The sequence below is a fragment of the Dendrobates tinctorius genome, unplaced genomic scaffold (assembly GCF_039654945.1).
Source record: "Dendrobates tinctorius isolate UK_male_01 unplaced genomic scaffold, ASM3965494v1 ptg000240l, whole genome shotgun sequence".
Taxonomy (NCBI): Eukaryota; Metazoa; Chordata; class Amphibia; order Anura; family Dendrobatidae; genus Dendrobates; species Dendrobates tinctorius.
Window position 1 is genome coordinate 8,426,660 of NW_027361907.1, and position 20,851 is coordinate 8,447,510.

The following is a 20,851-nucleotide window of genomic DNA, read 5'->3' on the forward strand; positions in this document are numbered from 1 at the left end:
CTGAACCAGCATGGCTACCACAGCATCTTGTAGCGACATGCTATTCCATCCGGTTTGCATTTAGTTGGACCATCATTTATTTTTCAACAGGACAATGACCCCAAACACACCTCCAGGCTGTGTTAGGGCTATTTGACCAAGGAGGAGAGTGATGGGGTGCTACGCCAGATGACCTGGAATCCACAGTCACCAGACCTGAACGCAATCGAGATGGTTTTGGGAGAGCTGGACCGCAGAGTGAAGGCAAAAGGGCCATCAAGTGCTAAGCATCTCTGGGAACTCCTTCAAGACTGTTGGAAGACAATTTCCAGTGACTACCTCTTGAAGCTCATCAAGAGAATGCCAAGAGTGTGCAAAGCAGTAATCAAAGCAAAAGGTGGCTACTTTGAAGAACATAGAATAGAAGACATATTTTCAGTTGTTTCACACTTTTTTGCTAATGAAGATAAAAGAAACCACAAAAGCGCGCCCATAGGGCTTTACCAGATATAATAAGTAAAATTTGAATTGTTCAGGGTACTCACCCTCAGAGGTTGTGTAACGCCACAACTACTAAATACGCTCAATCCCATATAATGAAGCTGCAGCAGGAGGGTGTAGACAGACAGTGTCTGCTTCCATTACTCAAAGAGGAGATCCCAAAAGGGGGGAAAAAAAAAAAAAAACACCTGGTTCCCGCGCTGCTATACTTCAACCCTCAAATGGAGGAAATCCAGTCGATTCTAGGAGTAGGTTCCAATATCAATGCTTTATTTCATGGTACATACAAAGACAACGTGTTTCGAGGTCCATTCCATGACCTCTTCCTCAGGTCGGATGTACAAGGATGAAGACAAATCAAAGGTTGATGGTTTATATCATATTGGGGTTAATTACCCTGCTGCTCACAAAGAGGAAGCTGATATAAACAGTCAACCTTTGATTTGTCTTCATCCTTGTACATCCGACCTGAGGAAGAGGTCATGGAATGGTAAAGCCCTATGGGCGCGCTTTTGTGGTTTCTTTTATCTTTATAGTTAATCCAGGAGATCGCTGAGGAGAGATCTTTTACTGGATCTGGGGATTTCTTACGGAACCCCTGTTTTTTACCTCAGAAAGCTGCATACCAGCAGAGCTTCACCTGCATCAGATCTTCTATCAAGCTACTGTGTTTGGAGATACACCTTGGTGAAATGGACTATTTTCAGGTCAGACTTTCCTCCAGAGAGAGACTGATCATACAGGCGATTGGTAATACTACCACTTTACCTACTGTGAATGTTAATGAAACTGAACAAGTTTTTTCTATTGAAGAGACTACGAAGATGAAGAATTTGTTTCATGATCTGGATAGATCAATAAGAGAAGAGTTGCATAGCAGCATTGATGCTAGGTTTCTAGGGATCTATTTGGATCAAAAAATTTTTCCAAAGGGATTAAGGATTAGCCATGAGTCTCCTTTCCCTAATGATTTGGCATTCACTACTGAATGGAATGCTATACTTTCTGATAGTATGCGCAATTTGTTAAGTTGTTTAATGAGAAAAAGATTGGCTTTGAGTGATAGAGCCACTGAATGTGTAGAGAATATTTCTGCTAAATTGAGTTCTTTTAAATCACATCCGTTGTATAAAAAAATGAATACTAATATTTCAACCAGTATTCTGAAATTAGATCATGATACCATCTTGAATAAAACCAACAAACACACGAGGGACAGAGAATTTTATAATAAGAAAAATAGTGCTTTAGCGGTGTGTAGCTCAGAATCTAATGTAAAGGAATGTGATAATGTTTTTCCTGCTACCTGGACCTCTAAGTTTGAGAACAAATTGGGAAGAATTGAGGCTGGACATAATAGTATGAACACCAAGAGAGTTTTTGTTAATACTAATAGAACACCAGTGAATATCGTTTTAAGTAATAAGAGTAAAAAACAGGGGGATTGTAGTCTTAAAACTAAACGGTTGGAGAATATTGATAATATTAGTACCCCTGTTGAGGGATGTCCAGCTATACCTACACCAGATATACATAGTAAATCCATGAAGGGGTGTATCCCTAAAAATGAGCAAGACATTAGTCAGAATATGGAAAAAAATCTGGAAGATTTTAAAACCAAGTTTTATGAGAACAGAAGGAGTTCATCTTCCTTTAGTATACCTTTGTTTATACCTGAGGAAATACCGAGTACTCCCTCTGATCTTATAGACTTTGGGAATGTTGAAGTGGAAGATCTGTTAGATCTCTCCATACCTGTTGATACACCATCACAGGTTACTTCTCAAGATGTGGTTAGTAATATAAATTTTGGTTCAAATATTGGTTGTAAAATTTCAGTTTCAGATACTTATCACAAAATTTATAATAACAAAATTATTATGGTAGATAATAGTTGTAACAATTCGGCAGGGATTGTTCCTTTTTTGCCAGTGGCCACACCCATAAAAGTAAAGAAAAATAATCTGGAAGATTTTTTTGGAGCAAAACCAAAAAAAAAAGCCCCCTACAGAGGTACCGGGGGGGGGGGGGGGGGGGGGGAAGAAGAAAGAAAGGCAACAAAAATAAAAAAGGAGTAACCAGTGTTACCAGGGTGAGTGATAAAAGTACAAATATTTTTAATTTGTCTTCATATAAACTTAAACCAATTGAAGAGAAAGTATTATCTAAGGGTTTGTCCTTTAGCCCCTCCCACTACCCTAGTGATTTCAATTTATTTATGGATGTTCAATTTTTTTTTTTTTTTAAGAAAGCTTACACTTCGTAGACCTTTTTTAATACTGAAAAAGGATAATGGGAAAGTATCAAAAGAAACATTGACCCCGGTTTCTGATACTCATTTACATGTGGATGTGAAACCTAAATCAAAATTTTTTCCTACAGAGAATATGGGGAGTTTTATTAATGTATTTGGGAATCTGGCAGGGTGGATAAAAATCAATGTTTGTTTTTTTAAAAATTAAAAAAAAAAAAAAAAAAAAAAAAAAAAAAATCGGATTTTTTTGATTTAAATCGGATTTTTATTATTTAAATCGGATTTTTTTTCAATAAACTGCTTTTTGAGGAAAATATTTTACCATCCAAAGGTTCTTCCATCATGAGATAAAGCCGAGTTGTTTAACTCAGTAGAATAAAGGCTGTATATGTGTAACATTCACAATGCCATGCTCTTCCAGAGGTTTCTGTAGGATTAGTGGGCAGTTTCTCTCCTATATTATCACAGACGCTCGCTTTACTTACGCAGTTCTCAAAACTGAATTTGACTCCGCAGAGGTCCCAGCCTCTTCTTCACGGCAAAAATGTTACAACATGAACAGAGTTGAGAAAAAGACCTTAATCCTATTGTTCTACAAACCTATGAATACAGAATCAACCCCTTCAGTGCCAAGTCCAAGAAGTTAGACAATATGTTTCTGATTGTTTGGAGTGGAATAGATCTGCACAACACAAGAAGAATGTGAATCTAAGTGTGAGGAGGAGGAGGAAGGGCAAGCAGACAAGAAAATGAAAGTGAAACTTTGAGCACAATACTGCAGCATAGCCACAGACAGACAAGTCTGGATCTGTTTGTGTGTACGATCTGAGGTTTATTACATTCTTTCCTTATAATGGCAGCAGGCCGTAAAAGAGACCCAGTTTGGGAATATTTTAATGAAGCTCCTTCGCCTATCGGTAAGGCAGGCATGCGTGCAAAATGCAAACGATGCAACAAAGAGATGCAAGGCCTGGTGGCGCGAATGAGGCAACATCATGAGAAGTGTGGTGATGAAGATGACCAAAGAAACACTTCTGAACAGGCAGGATCTTCAGGTTGGTAAACATTTTTATTGAATCCTATTTCTAAAGACTGAACTGTCATGTGTGAGAAAAATTATATTTCTTATTATTACTGCATGTTACTGTCATTTGGTACAGTTATGAAGAAAAACAAATATTCCTTTTGGGGCAGGGGCAGTGATGTGTTGTGTACAATAAGCAGAAATTGTATAAACAATAAAATAACAGCATTGACTTTTTTTGTTTAGGGGAATTCATGGATTCTGGAAACTATCCACCTCCAAGATCACCATCATCCTGTTCTACAGTTTCAGAGTTATCCATCCAGGATAGTGCTTCATTAGCAGCAGCAGCATCATCATCAGACACCCACAGCCACATATCACCATCACCCAAAAGGAAGAAAAAACCTTTACCTCCTGGAACCACCATAGATAGGTTTGTGATAAGAACTAGCAGATTAGAAAAAGAGTTGATTGATGAAAAAATTGCCCAGTTTATTTATGCAACGAACTCTTCTTTCCGTCTGACTGAGAACCCACATTTCATTAATATGGTTCAGTCACTGAGACCAGGATACAGTCCACCCAGCAGAGCTGATGTTGCAGGGAAACTGCTGCATCAAGTGTATGACAGAGAAATGGAGCAATGTGCAACAGCTCTGGAGGGTAAAATTGTTAACCTAAGTATTGATGGGTGGAGTAATGTCCACAATGATCCTATTGTATGTGCTTGTATAACAACAGAAGAAGGTAAAGTTTTCCTTGCACAAACAACTGATACGTCAGGAAATGCACACACAGCAGAATACTTACAAGAAGTGGCAGTAAAAGCTATAACGACATGTGAACAAAAATTCAAATGTCTAGTACGCAGTTTGGTCACTGACAATGCTGCAAACGTATCCAAGATGAGAAGAGATTTAGAAGAGCAGGGAGGGAATACAAAGCTGCTAATAACATATGGTTGCAGTGCTCATTTGCTGCACCTCTTAGCCAAAGACTTAAGTGTTCCAGAAATAAAGGCTAATGTTGTTGAAATTGCTAAATACTTCCGTAATAATCATTTTGCTGCAGCAGCTCTGAAAACGATGGGTGGAACCAAGCTAACGCTCCAACAAGATGTTAGATGGAACTCTGTGGTGGACTGTTTTGAGCAGTATATCAAAAACTGGCCTATTCTGATGACACTTTGTGAAGAAAATCGAAATAGATGGCACTGTCACGGCCAAAATCCTCAACATTGGGCTTAAGAGAAATGTTGAACATATGCTGAGCTTCCTGAAACCCATCTCTCAAGCTTTAAACAAAATACAGAAAAATAGCTGTTTTATTGCGGATGCTGTTGAAATTTGGAAGGAACTGAGTGAACACTTAAAAACAGAACTACACATGGACAGAATTAAATTACAAGCAGTAAACAAACGAATGGGACAAGCACTGACTCCAGCTCATTTTTTGGCAAATATTGTCAATATCCAATATCAGGGTCAAAACCTAAGTGCTGAGGAAGAGGAGTTAGCTATGACATGGGTATCCAGCAATCATCCATCTTTAATGCCAACTATAATAAACTTCAGAGCTAAGGGGGAACCATTCAAGAAATATATGTTTGCTGAAGATATTTTAAGGAAGGTCACACCAGTAAACTGGTGGAAGTCACTTAAGTGCTTGGATTTAGAGACTGTTCAAGTAATGATTTCACTTTTAACAGCAGTAGCTTCTTCTGCAGGCGTTGAAAGAATATTCTCTTCCTTTGGACTCATTCATTCTAAATTGAGAAATCGGTTGGGACCCAATAAAGCAGGAAAGTTTGTTTTTCTTTTCCAGATTATGAATAGGAACAAAGAAGAAGATGATGATGAAAATGACGACAAGTGAGCTACAGAGGACAGCAGGGACAGTAGTATTTAAGTTTTTCATGTGTCGGCTGGGCTGACAGTCTAAGTTTCTTAAAATATATATATATTTTGTTTAGCCAAATTAGTTAACAAACATGGATGTTTGTTTAAGCAAATAACTTATGCTGTAATGTTGTTATTGTTTCAGTTGAATAAATCTATTTAAATTGTTATTAAGGTCAGGATTATTTTTCTCCTTCCTAAGTACAACAGAACAGTGGTGTCCAAATATGAATGATTAACCCATTAAACTGGGGAGAAAAAAGTAATATAAAAAGTGATTCTAAAAATCTTCATCTACTTGCAAGTTAAAGTAGCAAGAACTAGTTTAGGTAGAAACTTTGATTTAAATCACTGATTTAAATCAAGCCTTACTGACTAGTGATTTAAATCGTGATTTAAATCAGTTAGATTTAAATCAAATCCACCCTGGAATCTGGTATTGAAGGAATTTAAATCCTTGAAAAATTTCAATGATAAAAAAGGTAACCTGACTAGATTAGAGAAAATGGCACTGAAAAATCTGGCAAACAATCGTGAAATAGTTATACGCCCAGCTGATAAGGGTGGGGGGATTGTTATACAAGATTTTAATATTTACTGCCAAGAGGCGTTTAGAATTTTATCAGACTCCAATTTTTATTTGAAAGTAAAATCTTATCCTGGTACTAATATTCTAAAGGAGTATTTATCATTTATAAAAAATGCAAAAAAAAGATGGTATCCTTAATGAGAAAGAGGGGAGGTTTTTAATGGTAAAAAACCCGAATATTCCTTTTTTTTATCATCTCCCCAAGATACATAAAGATCTTAATAACCCCCCAGGCAGGCCCATTATATCTAGCATTGGTTCTATTTATAACGGATTGGCTGAATATATTGATTCTGTGATGAAAATCCATGTTTTTACATTACCTAGTTTTTTAAGGGACTCAGCTCACTTGATTCAGCTTCTGAAGACTGTACAATGGAAGGATTCATATATATTTGTGACTCTCGATATTACAGCACTTTATTCAAATATCCAGCAGGATGTAGCTCTATCTTGTTTACTATTTTATTTGGAATCTGATGATCGGCTTTCGGCCCCCCAAAGAACTTTTATATATAAGGGTATTTGATTAATCATGAAAAATAATTTCTTTACCTTCGTGGGTGCTTTTTATCATCAATTAACGGGTGTGGCTATGGGATCTAAAGTAGCACCAACCATTGCTAATCTTGTTATGGGACGTTTTGAGAACATTTTTATAGAGAATTCTGTTTTTAAAAACGAGATCATTTTTTATAAGCGCTTTATTGATGATCTGATTTTAATTTGGGATAACCGGCACAATAACCTTGGTGTTTTTATTGATCATCTTAATTCTAACAAATGGGGTTTCAATTTTACTCCACATTTTAGTGATACTGCCATTGATTTTTTGGATTTAAATTTATTTATTGAATCCTGCAGTATTCACACTAAGACGTTTTTTAAGAAGGTGGACGCTAATAGTTTTTTACATTTTGAAAGCGGGCATTATTTTAAATGGGTTTTCAATATACCAGTAAATCAGTTTAAGAGAATTAGGAGGAATTGTACTGAGGAGAAAGATTATTTGGAGCAGGCTGATTTTTTTTAAAAAAAGGTTTTATGCACAAAACTATCCAAAAAAAACTTATTGAAAATTCCCTCAGACATGTACAGACCGAGTGTGATCAGGAAACGCTGCTTACAAAGAAAAAGAGCCGAGAGGATGTGGACTTCTCGATTAATTTTTTAACTACATTTAAGTGCCACAAACAAATGAAATATATATTAAGGAGGAATTGGCACATCCTCCGCGGTGATCCCGTTTTGGGGAAGTTCTTGCCTGAGAACCCCAGGGTCACCTATAGGAGGGTTCCCACGATCAGACATATATTAGCCCCCAGTCGTTTGAAGGAAAAAACCCTGAATCCCTCTGTGAATATTAAAATAGCTAGTAATGTTGGAGTGTTTCGGTGTGGGAAATTGAAATGCCATTCATTGTGCTCTACCTCCACCAATGAATCCTTTCCCATACGTGAAAGGTTGTCCTGCGAGTCGGACTTTGTCATTTATTTGATACAGTGTAGCTGCAATAAACAGTATATAGGGTGGACAACACAAACATTAAGAAAGAAAATTAATGCACATCATCACAATGTCAAAAAAGGCTTTATGAAGCACGGCCTGTCCAGACACTGCGCTATCATACATGGACGGGATTTTTCGGGTTTGCGGTTTTTACCTATTGACCGGGTTGATTCTAATACCCCTAACAGATTCCAGGCTTTGTGTAGAAGAGAAATCTACTGGATTTATAGGTTGAATACCATAAATCCATATGGCCTCAATGAGGTGTGCGATATTTTCGAGTGAAATTTCTTCTCAGATGCGTTTATTTTTCTGTCACTCTGAAAAGGTTTCCTGACTTCTTATGTTAGTACTTTAAGTGGAAAACCAGTCTGATTATTCACGGTCTTGGTTTTCTGTGTATATAATGTTCATTTTTTTCTTAAATAGATGACTCTTTTTAGTCCAATAAAATAGTGTGCCTATAGCACTACTAGTTAAAGTGGATGATTTTAGTTCACATACATACTTTTAGTCCCACACCCTTATAGGTTTGACTCTGGTAAGAGAAGTTTTTTTTTTCCTTTTTAATCTATTCCAATTTGTGATTTATGGGGAATAAGTTATTGTGTATTTTAATATTGGTTCGTTTTCTATTGAAATGTTTATGTATTTGCATTTGGTTACTCCACCCCACAGCTTCCTCTTTGTGAGCAGCAGGGTAATTAACCCTGATATGATATAAACCATCAACCTTTGATTTGTTTTCATCCTTGTACATCCGACCTGAGGAAGAGGTCATGGAATGGACCTCGAAACGCGTTGCCTTTGTATGTACCATGAAATAAAGCATTGATATTGGAACCTACTCCTAGAATCGACTGGATTTCCTCCATTTGAGGGTTGAAGTATAGCAGCGCGGGAACCAGGTGTTTTTTTTTTTTTCCCCTTTTGGGATCTCCTCTTTGAGTACTTTTTTGCTAATTATACATCTCCACATGTGGTAATTCACAGTTTTGATGCCTTCAGAGTGAATCTGCAATTTTCATAGTCATGAAAATAAAGAAAACGCTTTGAATGAGGTGTGCCCAAACTTTTGGTCTGTACTGTATATATGTAATCGACATTACATAGTGTATTACATATTTACAATTTATTACAGTTTTTTGTGTTCTAAAGTTGTATTCCAATCAATATATATTATGTTCTGTCTAAATATCTTGATTATTGTATCATAAAAATGATTAAATGTCTGATGTTCACATTGTACTACAATAAATTTTTCACTTAAATATAAGCAATATATGTGGGAGTCGGAGTCGTGGAGTCGGTGTAAGGGAAACTGAGGAGTCGGAGTCGGAGTCGCAGGTTTGGCTTACCGACTCCACAGCCCTGCGTGTAGCGGTGGCATATAGGGTAATAAGTGGTTAATGTCATTTTGCTATTATAAGGTGACATTAAGCCCGGGTAATAATGGAGAGGCGTCAATAAGACGCCTATCCATTATTAATCTTATATTAATAAAATGTTAAAAAAACACACACATAAGAATTAAGTATTTTAACCCCTTACCTACAATTGACGTAATATTCCGTCCATGTGACCATGGACCTAATTACCATGGACGGAATATTACGTCATCGCGATCAGCGGCGCCCACGTGGTGAGCGCCGCTGATCGCGGCCGAGTGTCAGCTAATTATCATAGCTGACACCCGGCACAATGTGTCAGGGGCGGTCACGGACCGCCCCCGACACGTTAACCCCTTGCACACCGCGATCAAACGCGATCGCGGTGTACCGGGGGTTAAAGGGAAGCATCGGCAGGGAGGGGGCTCCCTCCGTGCTTCCCTGAGTCCCCCACGGCAGCGCAATGTGCAGCGCTGCTGCGGGGGGCTCCTTTCCTCCAGGCCCCCGAATCCAAGATGGCGACGGGGGCCTTCGGGGGCCTGAGGAAGCTGGCTTCCTCAGTGCCTGCAAAGCGCAGGCATGAGGAAGCCTTCAGCAGTGCCTGTGTCAGATCGCTGATCTGTCACAGTGATCTGTGATGTGACAGATCAGCAATCTGTCACAGGACAGTGATGTCCCACCTGGGACAAGGTAATAAAGTAAAAAAAAAAAAAGTGTTAAAAATAATTTTAAAAAAAATCGCTAAATAAATTAGTAAAAAAAAAAAAAAAAAAATTCCCCAATAAATCCATTTTTTCAAAATAAAAAAAACCAAAAACAATAAAAGTACACATATTTGGTAACGCCGCGTCCGTAATGACCTGCCCTATAAAACTGTCCCATTAGTTAACCCCTTTAGCGAACCCCTTAAAAAATAAAAAACGAAGCAAAAAATAATGATTTATTATCATACCACCGAACAAAAAGTGCAATAACGCGCGATCAAAAAGACGCATATAAATATGCATGGTACCGCTGAAAACGTCATCTTGTCCCGCAAAAAATGAGCCGCCATACAGCATCATCCGCAAAAAAATAAAAAAGTTATAGCTCGCAGAATAAAGCGATACAAAAATAATTATTTTTTATATAAAATTGTTTTCATTGCAAAAAACCGACAAAACATAAAAAAACGACCTAAATGAGGTATCGCTGTAACCGTACTGACCCGAAGAATAAAAACGCGTTATCAATTTTACCGCACGCGGAATGGTGTAAACGCACCCCCCCAAAAGAAATTCATGAAACGCTGGTTTTTGTTCATTCTGCGCCCCAAAAATCAGAATAAAAAGCGATCAAAAAATGTCACGTGCCCGAAAATGGTACCAATAAAAACGTCAACTCATCCCGCAAAAAATAAGACCTCACATGACTCGGTGGGTCAAAATACGGAAAAATTATAGCTCACAATATGTGGTGATGCAAAAACTATTTTTACAATAAAAAGCGTCTTTTAGCGTGCGACAGCCGCCAAACATAAAAACCGCCATAAATCGTAAATCAAACCCCCCGTTATCACCCCCTTAGTTAGGGAAAAATAATAAAACTAAAAGAAAATGTATTTATTTCCATTTTCCCGCTAGGGTTAGGGTTAGGGTAGGGTTAGGGTTAGGGCTAGGGCTCAGATTAGGGTTAGGGGTGTGTTGAGGTTAGGGTTGGAGTTATAATTGGGGGTTTCCACTGTTTGGGCACATCAGGTGCTCTCCAAAGGCAACATGGCGTCTGATCTCAATTCCAGCCAATTCTGCGTTGAAAAAGTCAAATGGTGCTCCTTCCCTTCCAAGCTCTGCCATGTGCCCAAACAGTGTTTTACCCCCACATGTAGGGTATCAGCCTACTCAGGACAAATTACAAAACAACTTTTGGGGTCCAATTTCTCCTGTTACCCTTGGGAAAATAAAAAATTGGGGGCAAAAATATAATTTTGCGGAAAAAAATGTTTTTTTTGTTTTCACGCCCAGGCGTTATAAACTTCTGTGAAGCACTTGGGGGTTCAAAGTGCTCTCCACACATCTAGATAAGCTCCGTGGGGGGTCTAGTTTCCAAAATGGGGTCACTTGTGGGGGGTTTCCACTGTTTAGGTACATCAGGGGCTCTCCAAACGCACATGACACCCGCAGACCAATCCATCAACGTCTGCATTCCAAAACGTCACTACTTCCCTTCCGAGCCCCGACGTGTGCCCATACAGTAGTTTTCTCCCACATATGAGGTATCAACGTACTCAGGACAAATTGGACAACAACTTTTGGGGTCCAATTTCTCCGGTTACCCTTGGGAAAATAAAAAAATGGGGACTAAAAGATCATGTTTGTGGAAAAAATACGATTTTTTTATTTTCACGCCCGGACGTTATAAACTTCAGTGAAGCACTGGGGGGTTCAAAGTGCTCACCACACATCTAGATAAGTTCCTTGGGGGGTCTAGTTTCCAAAATGGTGTCATTTGTGGGGGGTTTCTACTGTTTTGGTACATCAGGGGCTTTCCTAACGCGACATGGTGTCCGATCTCAATTCCAGCCAAAAACGTCAAATGGCGCTGCTTCCCTTCCGAGCTCTGCCATGCGCCCAAATAGTGGTTTACACCCACATGTGGGCTATCAGCGTACTCAGGATAAATTGCACAATATCTTTTAGGGTCCTGTTACTTTTGGAAAAATAAGAATTGAGGGTGAAAAGATCATTTTTGTGGAAAAAATATGATTTTTTAATTGTACTGCTGTACGTTATAAACTTCTGTGAAGCCCTTGGGGGTTCAAAGTTCTCACCACATATCTAGATAAGTTCCTTGGGGGGTCTAGATTCCAAAATGGTGTCATTTGTGGGGGGTTTCCACTGTTTTGGTACATCAGGGGTTTTCCAATCGCGACATGGTGTCCGATCTCAATTCTAGCCAAAAACGTCAAATGGCGCTGCTTCCCTTCCGAGCTCTGCTATGCGCCCAAATAGTCATTTACACCCACATATGGGGTATCAGCGTACTCAAGACAAATTGCACAATAACTTTTAGGGTCCTGTTACCCTTGGAAAAATAAAAATTGGGGGTGAAAAGATCATTTTTGTGGAAAAAATATGATTTTTTAATTGTACCGCTGTACGTTATAAACTTCTGTGAAGCCCTTGTGGGTTCAAAGTTCTCACCACATATCTAGATAAGTTCCTTGGGGGGTCTAGTTTCCAAAATGGGGTCACTTGGGGGGTTTCCACTGTTTAGGTACATCAGGGGCTCTCCAAACGCGACATGGCGTCCGATCTGAATTCCAGCCAATTTTGCATTGAAAAAGTCAAACAGCGCTCCTTCCCTACTGAGGTCTGCCATGCGCCGAAACAGTGGTTCCCCCCACATATCAGGTATCAGCGTACTCAGGACAAATTGCACAATAACTTTTGCAGTCCAATTTCTCCTGTTACCCTTGGTAAAATAAAGAAAATTGAACCTGAAGTATTTTTTTTGTGAAAAAAAGTTAAATGTTCATTTTTTTTTTAATATTCAAAAAATTCCTGTGACGCACCTAAAGGGTTAATAAACTTCTTGAATGTGGTTTTAAGCACCTTAAGGGGTGCAGTTTTTAGAATGGTGTCACTTTTGGGTATTTTCTATCATATAGACCCCTCAAAGTGGCTTCAAATGTGAAGTGGTCCCTAAAAATAAAATGGTGTTGCAAAAATGAGAAATCGCTGGTCAATTTTTAACCCTTATAACTTCCTAACAAATAAAAATTTTGGTTCCAAAATTGTGCTGATGTAAAGTAAACATGTGGGAAATGTTATGTATTAAGTTTTTTGTGTGCCGTATCGCTGTGATTTAAGGGCATAAAAATTCAAAGTTGGAACATTGCGAAATTTTCAACATTTTCGCCAAATTTCCGTTTTTTTCACAAATAAACGCAAGTTATTTGAATGCAATTTTACCACTACCATGAAGTACAATATGTCACGAGAAAACAATGTCAGAATCACCAGGATCCATGAAAGAGTTCCAGAGTTATGACCTCATAAAGGTACAGTGGTCAGAATTGTAAAAATTGGCCCGGGAGTTAGGCCATGTGCACACGATGCAGATTTGCAGCGTTTCCGCAGCGGATTTTACCGCGCAGAAACGTTGCATATCTGCATTGTGATGTACAGTACCTTTAAAATGAATGAAAAAAAAAAACGCTGTGCAGACGCTGCAGATTTTTCCGCGCGGTTTTCGTGCGGTACAAAATCCGCACCATGTTACTTCTTTTGTGCGGTTTTCTATCTCCCCTGTCACCAAATCCGCAGGGGGAAGACCGCAATGGAAAACCGCACAAAAACCGCATGAAAACAGTGTGAAAAATGGAAGAAATCCGCAGGAAAAATGCAGGTCATTTGACCTGCGGTTTTCTTCCATTCTGCACGGAAAAATCCGCAGGGCTCAAAACTCTGTCTGCACTCAGCCTTAACGTGCAAACCACCCTTGGTAGTGAAGGGGTTAATGAAATAAAAACACATTTTTTCAAAGTTTTTATTTTACGCCTATCCAGTCGAAAGCCATCAATCACCTGCAAAAAAAAACCAAACAAACCAATAATATACTCCCTGACCGACGTAATCCCATTAATAACGATTGTCCCATGATGATCTCCCCTATAGAGCTATCACATCAGCAGATGTGACCGCTCTATAGGCCTCTGATGACACACTGACCGGAGATAACCCTTCAGCAGTGTGTCATCGGAGATAAGCCTCTCGCTTTACGGCGCTACAGCATGAGAAAATTCTCACGCTGTAGCGCTGCAAAGTGACAGGTGACCTCAGGTGACCTGTCGGCGGCGGAGTGATACAATGCGGAGGATTATCTCCATCACTGTATCACTGGAGCCCCTGTTGGGCGGTCGCATCAGCTGATGTGACAGCTCTCCACAGGAGGTCGTCATGGGACAATCATATTAATTGGATTACGTCGGACACAGGGAGTATATTGTTGGTTTATTATTTTAGTTTTTTTTTTACAGGTGATCGAGGGCTTCGGGGATTAGGTGTAGATTGTGAGTATGAACTATATGTGTGTGTATTTTTTTCATTCAACACATTAGCCGGATGATGAGACTACTACTGTCCCATCATTGGCTAATGTGTCAATCACTGTCACTAGGCATAGCCTGCACACACACGCATACCCCCGCACAGATCCCCACCGCACACACACACACATAGCCCGCACACACCATACATGCACACAGTGTCGGTGCATGCGCAGTTAAAAAAAAAAAAAAAAAAAAAAAAAAAAAAAAAAAAAAAGGAATCCGGCAACGGATTCCGTCATTTGTCGGACAGCGACACATCCGTCGCCCATAGGCTTCCATTCTAGCAAAAATCGGACAGCGCCGGATCTGTTGCTGTCCGATTTTTCGACGTAGACAAAAAACGTTCCTATGTCTGTGGTCTCCGGCCAACGGACAAAGAATTTACGACGGATCTGTCGAACGACGGTTGAAACGTGCGGCCATCCGTCGCTGATACAAGTCTATGAGAAAAAAAAAAATGGATCCAGCGACATCAGTGGCCGGATCCGTTTTTTTCAAAATTCGACAGATTGTGACTGATGTAAAAAAAATGATGCGTGAAAGAGGCCTTAGAAGTAATTTTGGGGGTCCTATGTGACAGAAAATAACCAAAAGTGGCATCATTTTAAAAACTGCACACCTCTTCAGGCGCTTCACAGGAATCAAAGCAATTTGCAAGGAAAATAATTACAATTTTACTTTATCCCATAAAAATTTTGCTAATTTTTCCACTTTCTCAAGGGTAACATGAGAAAATGGACAGCCCAATATGTTGTGCAATTTTTCCTGAGTACACCAATAGCTAATGCGTGGTGGAAAACTACTGTTTGGGTATACGGCAAGGCTCGGAAGGAGAGCCATTTGACTTTTGGAGCGGCAAATTGGCTGGAATAAATATCAGACCATGTTTGTATTTGTAGAGCCCCTGAAGAACCTAAACAGCGGAAACCTCCCACAAGTGACCCGATTTTGTGAACTACACCCCTCAAGAAATTTATTCAAAGGTGTGGTAAGCACTTTGAACCCACAAGTGTTTCACGGAATTTTATAACGTTGGGCTGTGAAAATTTAACAATTTTCAAGAGGATAAGAAGTGAAAATAGAACATACAATTTTTTTGCGCAATTTTTCCTGAGTACACCAATGCCCCATATGTGGTGGAAAACTACTGTTTGGGCACATGGCAGGGCTCAGAAGGGAAGGAGCGCTATTTGACATTTAGAGCGCAAAATTGGCTGGAATAGATAGTGGACGCCATGCTTAACAGTGGAAAAACTCCACTTATTGACCCCATTTTGAAAACTACAATCTGCCTTATTTTTGTGAATCTTTCATCAGAACTAACACGTGAATGACATATTTCATAGATTTACATGGAAACCCCGAGATAAGCGCTTAGCATAGAGCACAAGATAAATGTAAGCCGAGTCTTACTGCGATCTTTGGAAAGCAGAATAAACAAATCAACAGCAGGTCGAGAATTGGTTTTATTTATTTTTATACCGTTCCTCGTGCGGTATAAGTGATTAGACGACTTTATTCTTCAGGTCAATGCAATTACATAGATACCAGATTTATATAGGTTTTTTTTATGTTAGGTTGCTATAACACACTTAAAGATGTGGTTTTTGAAATTAAAACAAAAAAAAGATTTTGCATTGTCATATCCTGAGAGCTATGTTTCAATGATTCTGCCGACAGAGTCATGTGAGGGCTTGCTTTTGCAGGATGAATTGACTTCTTTATTGGTACCATTTTCAGACACATTTTTTGTTGATTGCTTTTCACTTTGATTTTTAAAAGGCAGAATAAACAAAAAAAACAGCAATTTAGGAATTGTGTTTTTTTTCTTATGTTTGTGGGAGTGTACGAGTTTTATGCCATTCTCCGTGTCGTAAAAGCGATAAGGCAACGTTATTCTTTGAGTCTGTACGACTATATCAATAATGTAATTTTTTTTACGTCTTGCCTCTTACACAATAAAAACTATTCTTTTAGAAAAAAATAATTATTTTTGCATTGCTATATTCTGAGAGCTATAGTTTTTATTCTTCCACTGATATGCCACTATACAGCTCTGTTTTTTAAGGTACAAAATTACATTACCGTAAGTGATATTATTTACAGTCGACTTTCTGGTCACATTTTATTCTACCTTATGTTCAGAAGGATAAAAAAGCAGTTATTTGACAATGGTTTTTTTTTTGTTTTTTTTTTTACAGTGTTCTCTGCAGGGATTAATTAGTGTGACTGTTTTATAGCTTGCTTCGTTACGGACCCGGTGCTAACAAATGTGTACCTTTTTTTGGTTATTTCTGTTTTTATATAAAATATGTATTTATTGGTTGAATACTTTTTCATAATTTTTTTAAACTTTTTTGAGTCTGATCTCTGGTAAAATGCATTATACCTATCAATGCTGTACTGACAGAAGCCTCTTAGACCATGCTCCTGCCATGGTCTAACCGGTTTGGCGTAGCTGGCAGACTTGGAGGTCGTCATGTCGACCATAGGGCTCTTGCGATCACGCAAAGAGCACCCATCAGAAGGGAGGAAGAGCACCCTTTCTCTCCTAGCCTCCTAAATGTTGCAATCGATATCATATGCAGCATTTAGGGTGATAAATGGCCGTGCACCGATTCTGGCCATAACAGCAGGATTCGCGGGTATAATTTACTTACGTCAAAGGTCGTGGAGGGGTTTAACAGTAACTAAACTGTCTAGCATAGAAAGTTATAAAACTTTGCAAATCACTTTGATTAGTGAATTGCTTTCATCAGGCTACTTTCACACATCCGGCTTTTTGAATCCGGCACGATGCGGCGAAAAGTGTGAAAACCAGATCCGGAATCGGATCCGGTTTTGTCACATAGAAAGCAATGATCGCTGGAAATACATGCGGCGGCACCGGTTATTTCCGGATACGGCAAAAATGCGCCGTCCGGCGTCTGCAAAAAACGTTCCCAGCAACATTTTTTTGCAGCGCCGGAACGGCTTTTTAAAGTGTGCATGCCCGGACACCGTGAGATTTAACCCCATAAGTGCCGGCAAGCGCAAGTGTTCTCTCTCTCCATACCTTTCTTTGCTTTCTTTGTCTGCCTCGCTCGTCCCCCGCTCTCTCCAGGTGGCTCTCGTCGCTGCGGCTCCGCTCTATACAGCTGGCTCTCGTCCCCCGGTGCTGCGGCTCCTTTAAATATTATCCAAGCCGCATCAGGCGACGCATCCACATCCGGTGTCACCGCTACAGGCCGGATCCGGCGGCACGGCTTTTCGCCGCACGCCGCCGGAACCCTGACACCGGATGTGTGAAAGAAGCCTTACTGAAAAAAATGCATGTAATTGGCTAACAACTAACAAATTAAAGCTGCACTCTGAAATGCTCTGGTATGCAAATATTGAATATATGAAATTGGAATTGCATTACTCCTAAAGAAAAGAAGTTAAAAAAATGAAGGTACTTAGCACATAAATTGGTCATTTCATGTGTGTCCAAGAGTCAATGACAAGATGACCACCTCTGCTGGGACCTTAACATAACATGATTTTTTTTTTTATATTTGCATACTCATGCCTGCACATATGATTGTAGGCTTTCAGCTGGGGAGAGGTATCATGTTGGGTTAGGCTAGCTTCACATTTGCGGATGGGTGAGCTGTGGACGTCTGTGGACTTCCTCCGTGAAGCTACGCCCACCACCGCACCTCCTCCAGTTTAGCTCCGCCTACTTCTGCATGCGGCCTGCGTACCCTAACATTTTGACGATGCGGCGACCCGCGTCAAACGCATCATGTTGGAATTTTATGCGGTCGCCGCATCGTCAAAACGATGCATGGGGAGGCATCTGCATACATCCGCACGACCTGCGTACCCAATGTTAAAGATTGGGTACGCAGGCTGCATGTAGAAGTAGGCGGACGTAGGCGGAGCTGACCAGAGGAGGTGCGGCAGTGGGCGGAGCTTCATGGAGGGTCCCAAACACACGAGTTAGGCCAATTCACGTGTGCCCAACTGCCAATTTAAAGGCCAAAGTGCCTTCGTTTTTTTAACTTCTTTTCTATAGCAGTAATGCAATTCCAATATCATATATTCAATGTTTGCATATTATAGTGTTTCAAAGTGCCGTTTTAATTTTTTTACTTATAGCGTGGATCTCTTAGCTTGCAACTGTTCACATTTGTCTGCTTGGAAGTGACAATCAGTTTTTTCATTTTTGTAACTGGCTTCCAAACATCTGTATTTGCCTGTCTTTAGCTGCATTGACATCAGAAGGTACTCATTTGGAGTACAGAGGATGGCGGTGAAAGGATCAGCACCTGTCTCCTCCTCTACATGTTGTGCTATCAGAACAATCTCCTGTGGCAGGCTTAAGGGGGCTTTACAAATAGCGAGATCGCTAGCGATATTGCTAAAGCGTCACCGATTTTGTGACCCAACAGCGATATCGCTAGTGATCTTGCTACATGTGACACTTACCTTCGACCCCCCCCCCCTGGTTATCTTTGATCGCGTGCGAACGTCCAGGGCCATTTTCTCCTCGTTGGCGCCCCGCTGGCGCCGACTAGCGACGCATGCGGAAGCTGTCATTATTACTGCCGTGTGACAGGTAAGAACAACCGCCAAGAATTGCGGTATCGCTGCTGCATCGCTGGTGAGATCTGTCTGTTTGGCAGCTCACTAGCGACCATTTAGCGATGCACCAGCGATCCTGACCGGGTCGTATCATTGTCGGGATCGCTGGTGCATCGCTAAATGTAACGGGACCCTTACTGCCAGAATTAGAGACAATGGTGTTGTAGCGGACCCTTTCACAGCCATCATCTGTACTCCAAAGGAGTAAAAGTTCTAATATTAATACAGCTATAGCTAGACAAATAAACTGGGGGGGAAAAGCAGAGGTTTGGAAGACACTTAAATGCAATATATTTTTTTTTTTCTTTATGGGAATGAAGACTAAATCCACTAATAAAAGTGATTTACAAAGTTTTAGAACATTCTGTGCTGGACAAAATTATTAAAATGCGTGATAGTATTTCATAGTATACTATGTATATATGATTGTTGTAACTGACTATATACATATGGTTGTCATTACTGCTGATAAAAAGCAGTATAACGAATTAGAATTAAAAGAAAAATAGGTGAGACTGGAACCAGCACAATCTCTGCTGCATCCCCAACCAAATTACACTCAGATGTAGTCACTGTAAGCAGTGAGAGGTCGTATACTTCTAACTTACTGTTGCAATTGGTCCATCCACATGATAATCTAAACTAAATACATCCCATCCAGTGTCTCCAGGCGAAACCTAAAAATGATGAAACATAAGATGGTTATGTGGACCTTCATGTTGAGAAATAAAAGAGATCCAATCGAGAATAATCTATGCAAACAGTAGTGTACATAGTATATAAAACTGCATTTTTCACAAGTTAAATGGGTTGTCTACTACTAAGACAACCCCCTTCTCGACAGAAATGTTTGCCCCGGTAAAATAAAAAAGCTTATACTCGCCTCGAGTGCTGGCACTATTCCAGCGGTGTCAACACTTGCATTCCCAGGGCTTTCATGTGCATCTTATGACATGTGAGCCCGACACCCAATCAGCACTGGCGTCACTGTCTCCGCCTTCGGACATTTTGAACAGGAAGAAGTAGTCCGGGCTGCAGCTTATTTCTGACTTCCTCTTCATGTTCAAAACGTCCAAAGGTGTTGGAACAGCGCCAGAATCGGAGATATCAGCTTTTTTAAATTTTAATAGGGGACAAACATTTCTATCAAGAAGGGGTTGTTGTCCTAGCAGTGGACAACCCCTTTAAATCCATTTCACACATAGTACAACTTTCACATGTTGCCTGTCCTCCGGAACATAAGTCTGTAGCACCAAAAAAACCCGACTAGGAAGAGATTAAACGTTGGCAGAGCACAAATGATATAATATATGAAATAAAAGCAACCAGAAACCGATCGAGAACTATGCAAACTAGGAATGCTCAATCATTACTAATAATTATAAAAGTGAAAAGACGTCTATTTTACATTCAATCATTTGGAGCGTTTCAATTCACACCATCAAGAAACACATGAAATTATTAAAATGCTAGATGGTAAAAATATTCAAAAAGCAAAGCTTTTATAAAATGCTGTTTTTGTGTGATACAAAGCACCTTCTCTGATTTTAATTCCACCCAAACATTTTTTTTTCTAGAAAAATAGAAATATTCCCGTAAAGCTCAGAACTGGAGTGGCCAATTAGATGTGAGGAAAGATAATTTCCGCACCTAAAATAAAAAAAAATATACATATGTTTGACAAAGACTTCGTATAAACAATATGCACTGTTAGCACAGGGGGGAAACGGATCGGTCTTGTGACATACGTCAATCTTCTTTTTTGTTAAAGGCCCGCCTGAGTTATTAGCTAGCAGGCACTCTCAATAACAAGAGAGTTTTATTTTAAAGAGGAGGCCTTGATTCTTATTTTGATTTTTACAGTGCGGATGAATGCAATAAATAATGTCTTCTTATTTCTCGTAAATGGCCCTATTTGAATCATCAAAAGAAAATTGAGGTTGTTATGTGCTCTGTCTAGCAGCACTTTAGTTGCCAGCTCTAAGGATGTTTGTTTATTACTTTATATT

The 20,851-nt window shown here is 39.6% G+C and overlaps 1 protein-coding gene across 2 annotated transcripts in view; it reads right to left on the reverse strand.

The window, feature by feature from the left end:
* Window positions 1-20,851, reverse strand: part of TUBGCP3 (tubulin gamma complex component 3) — a 193,108-nt gene that overhangs the window by 54,808 nt on the left and 117,449 nt on the right. For both annotated transcript variants that reach the window (XM_073556846.1, XM_073556845.1), the window contains exon 16: window positions 19,451-19,519. In XM_073556846.1, coding sequence (XP_073412947.1) covers window positions 19,451-19,519 — 69 coding nt within the window. The remainder of the gene's footprint in view (window positions 1-19,450; window positions 19,520-20,851) is intronic.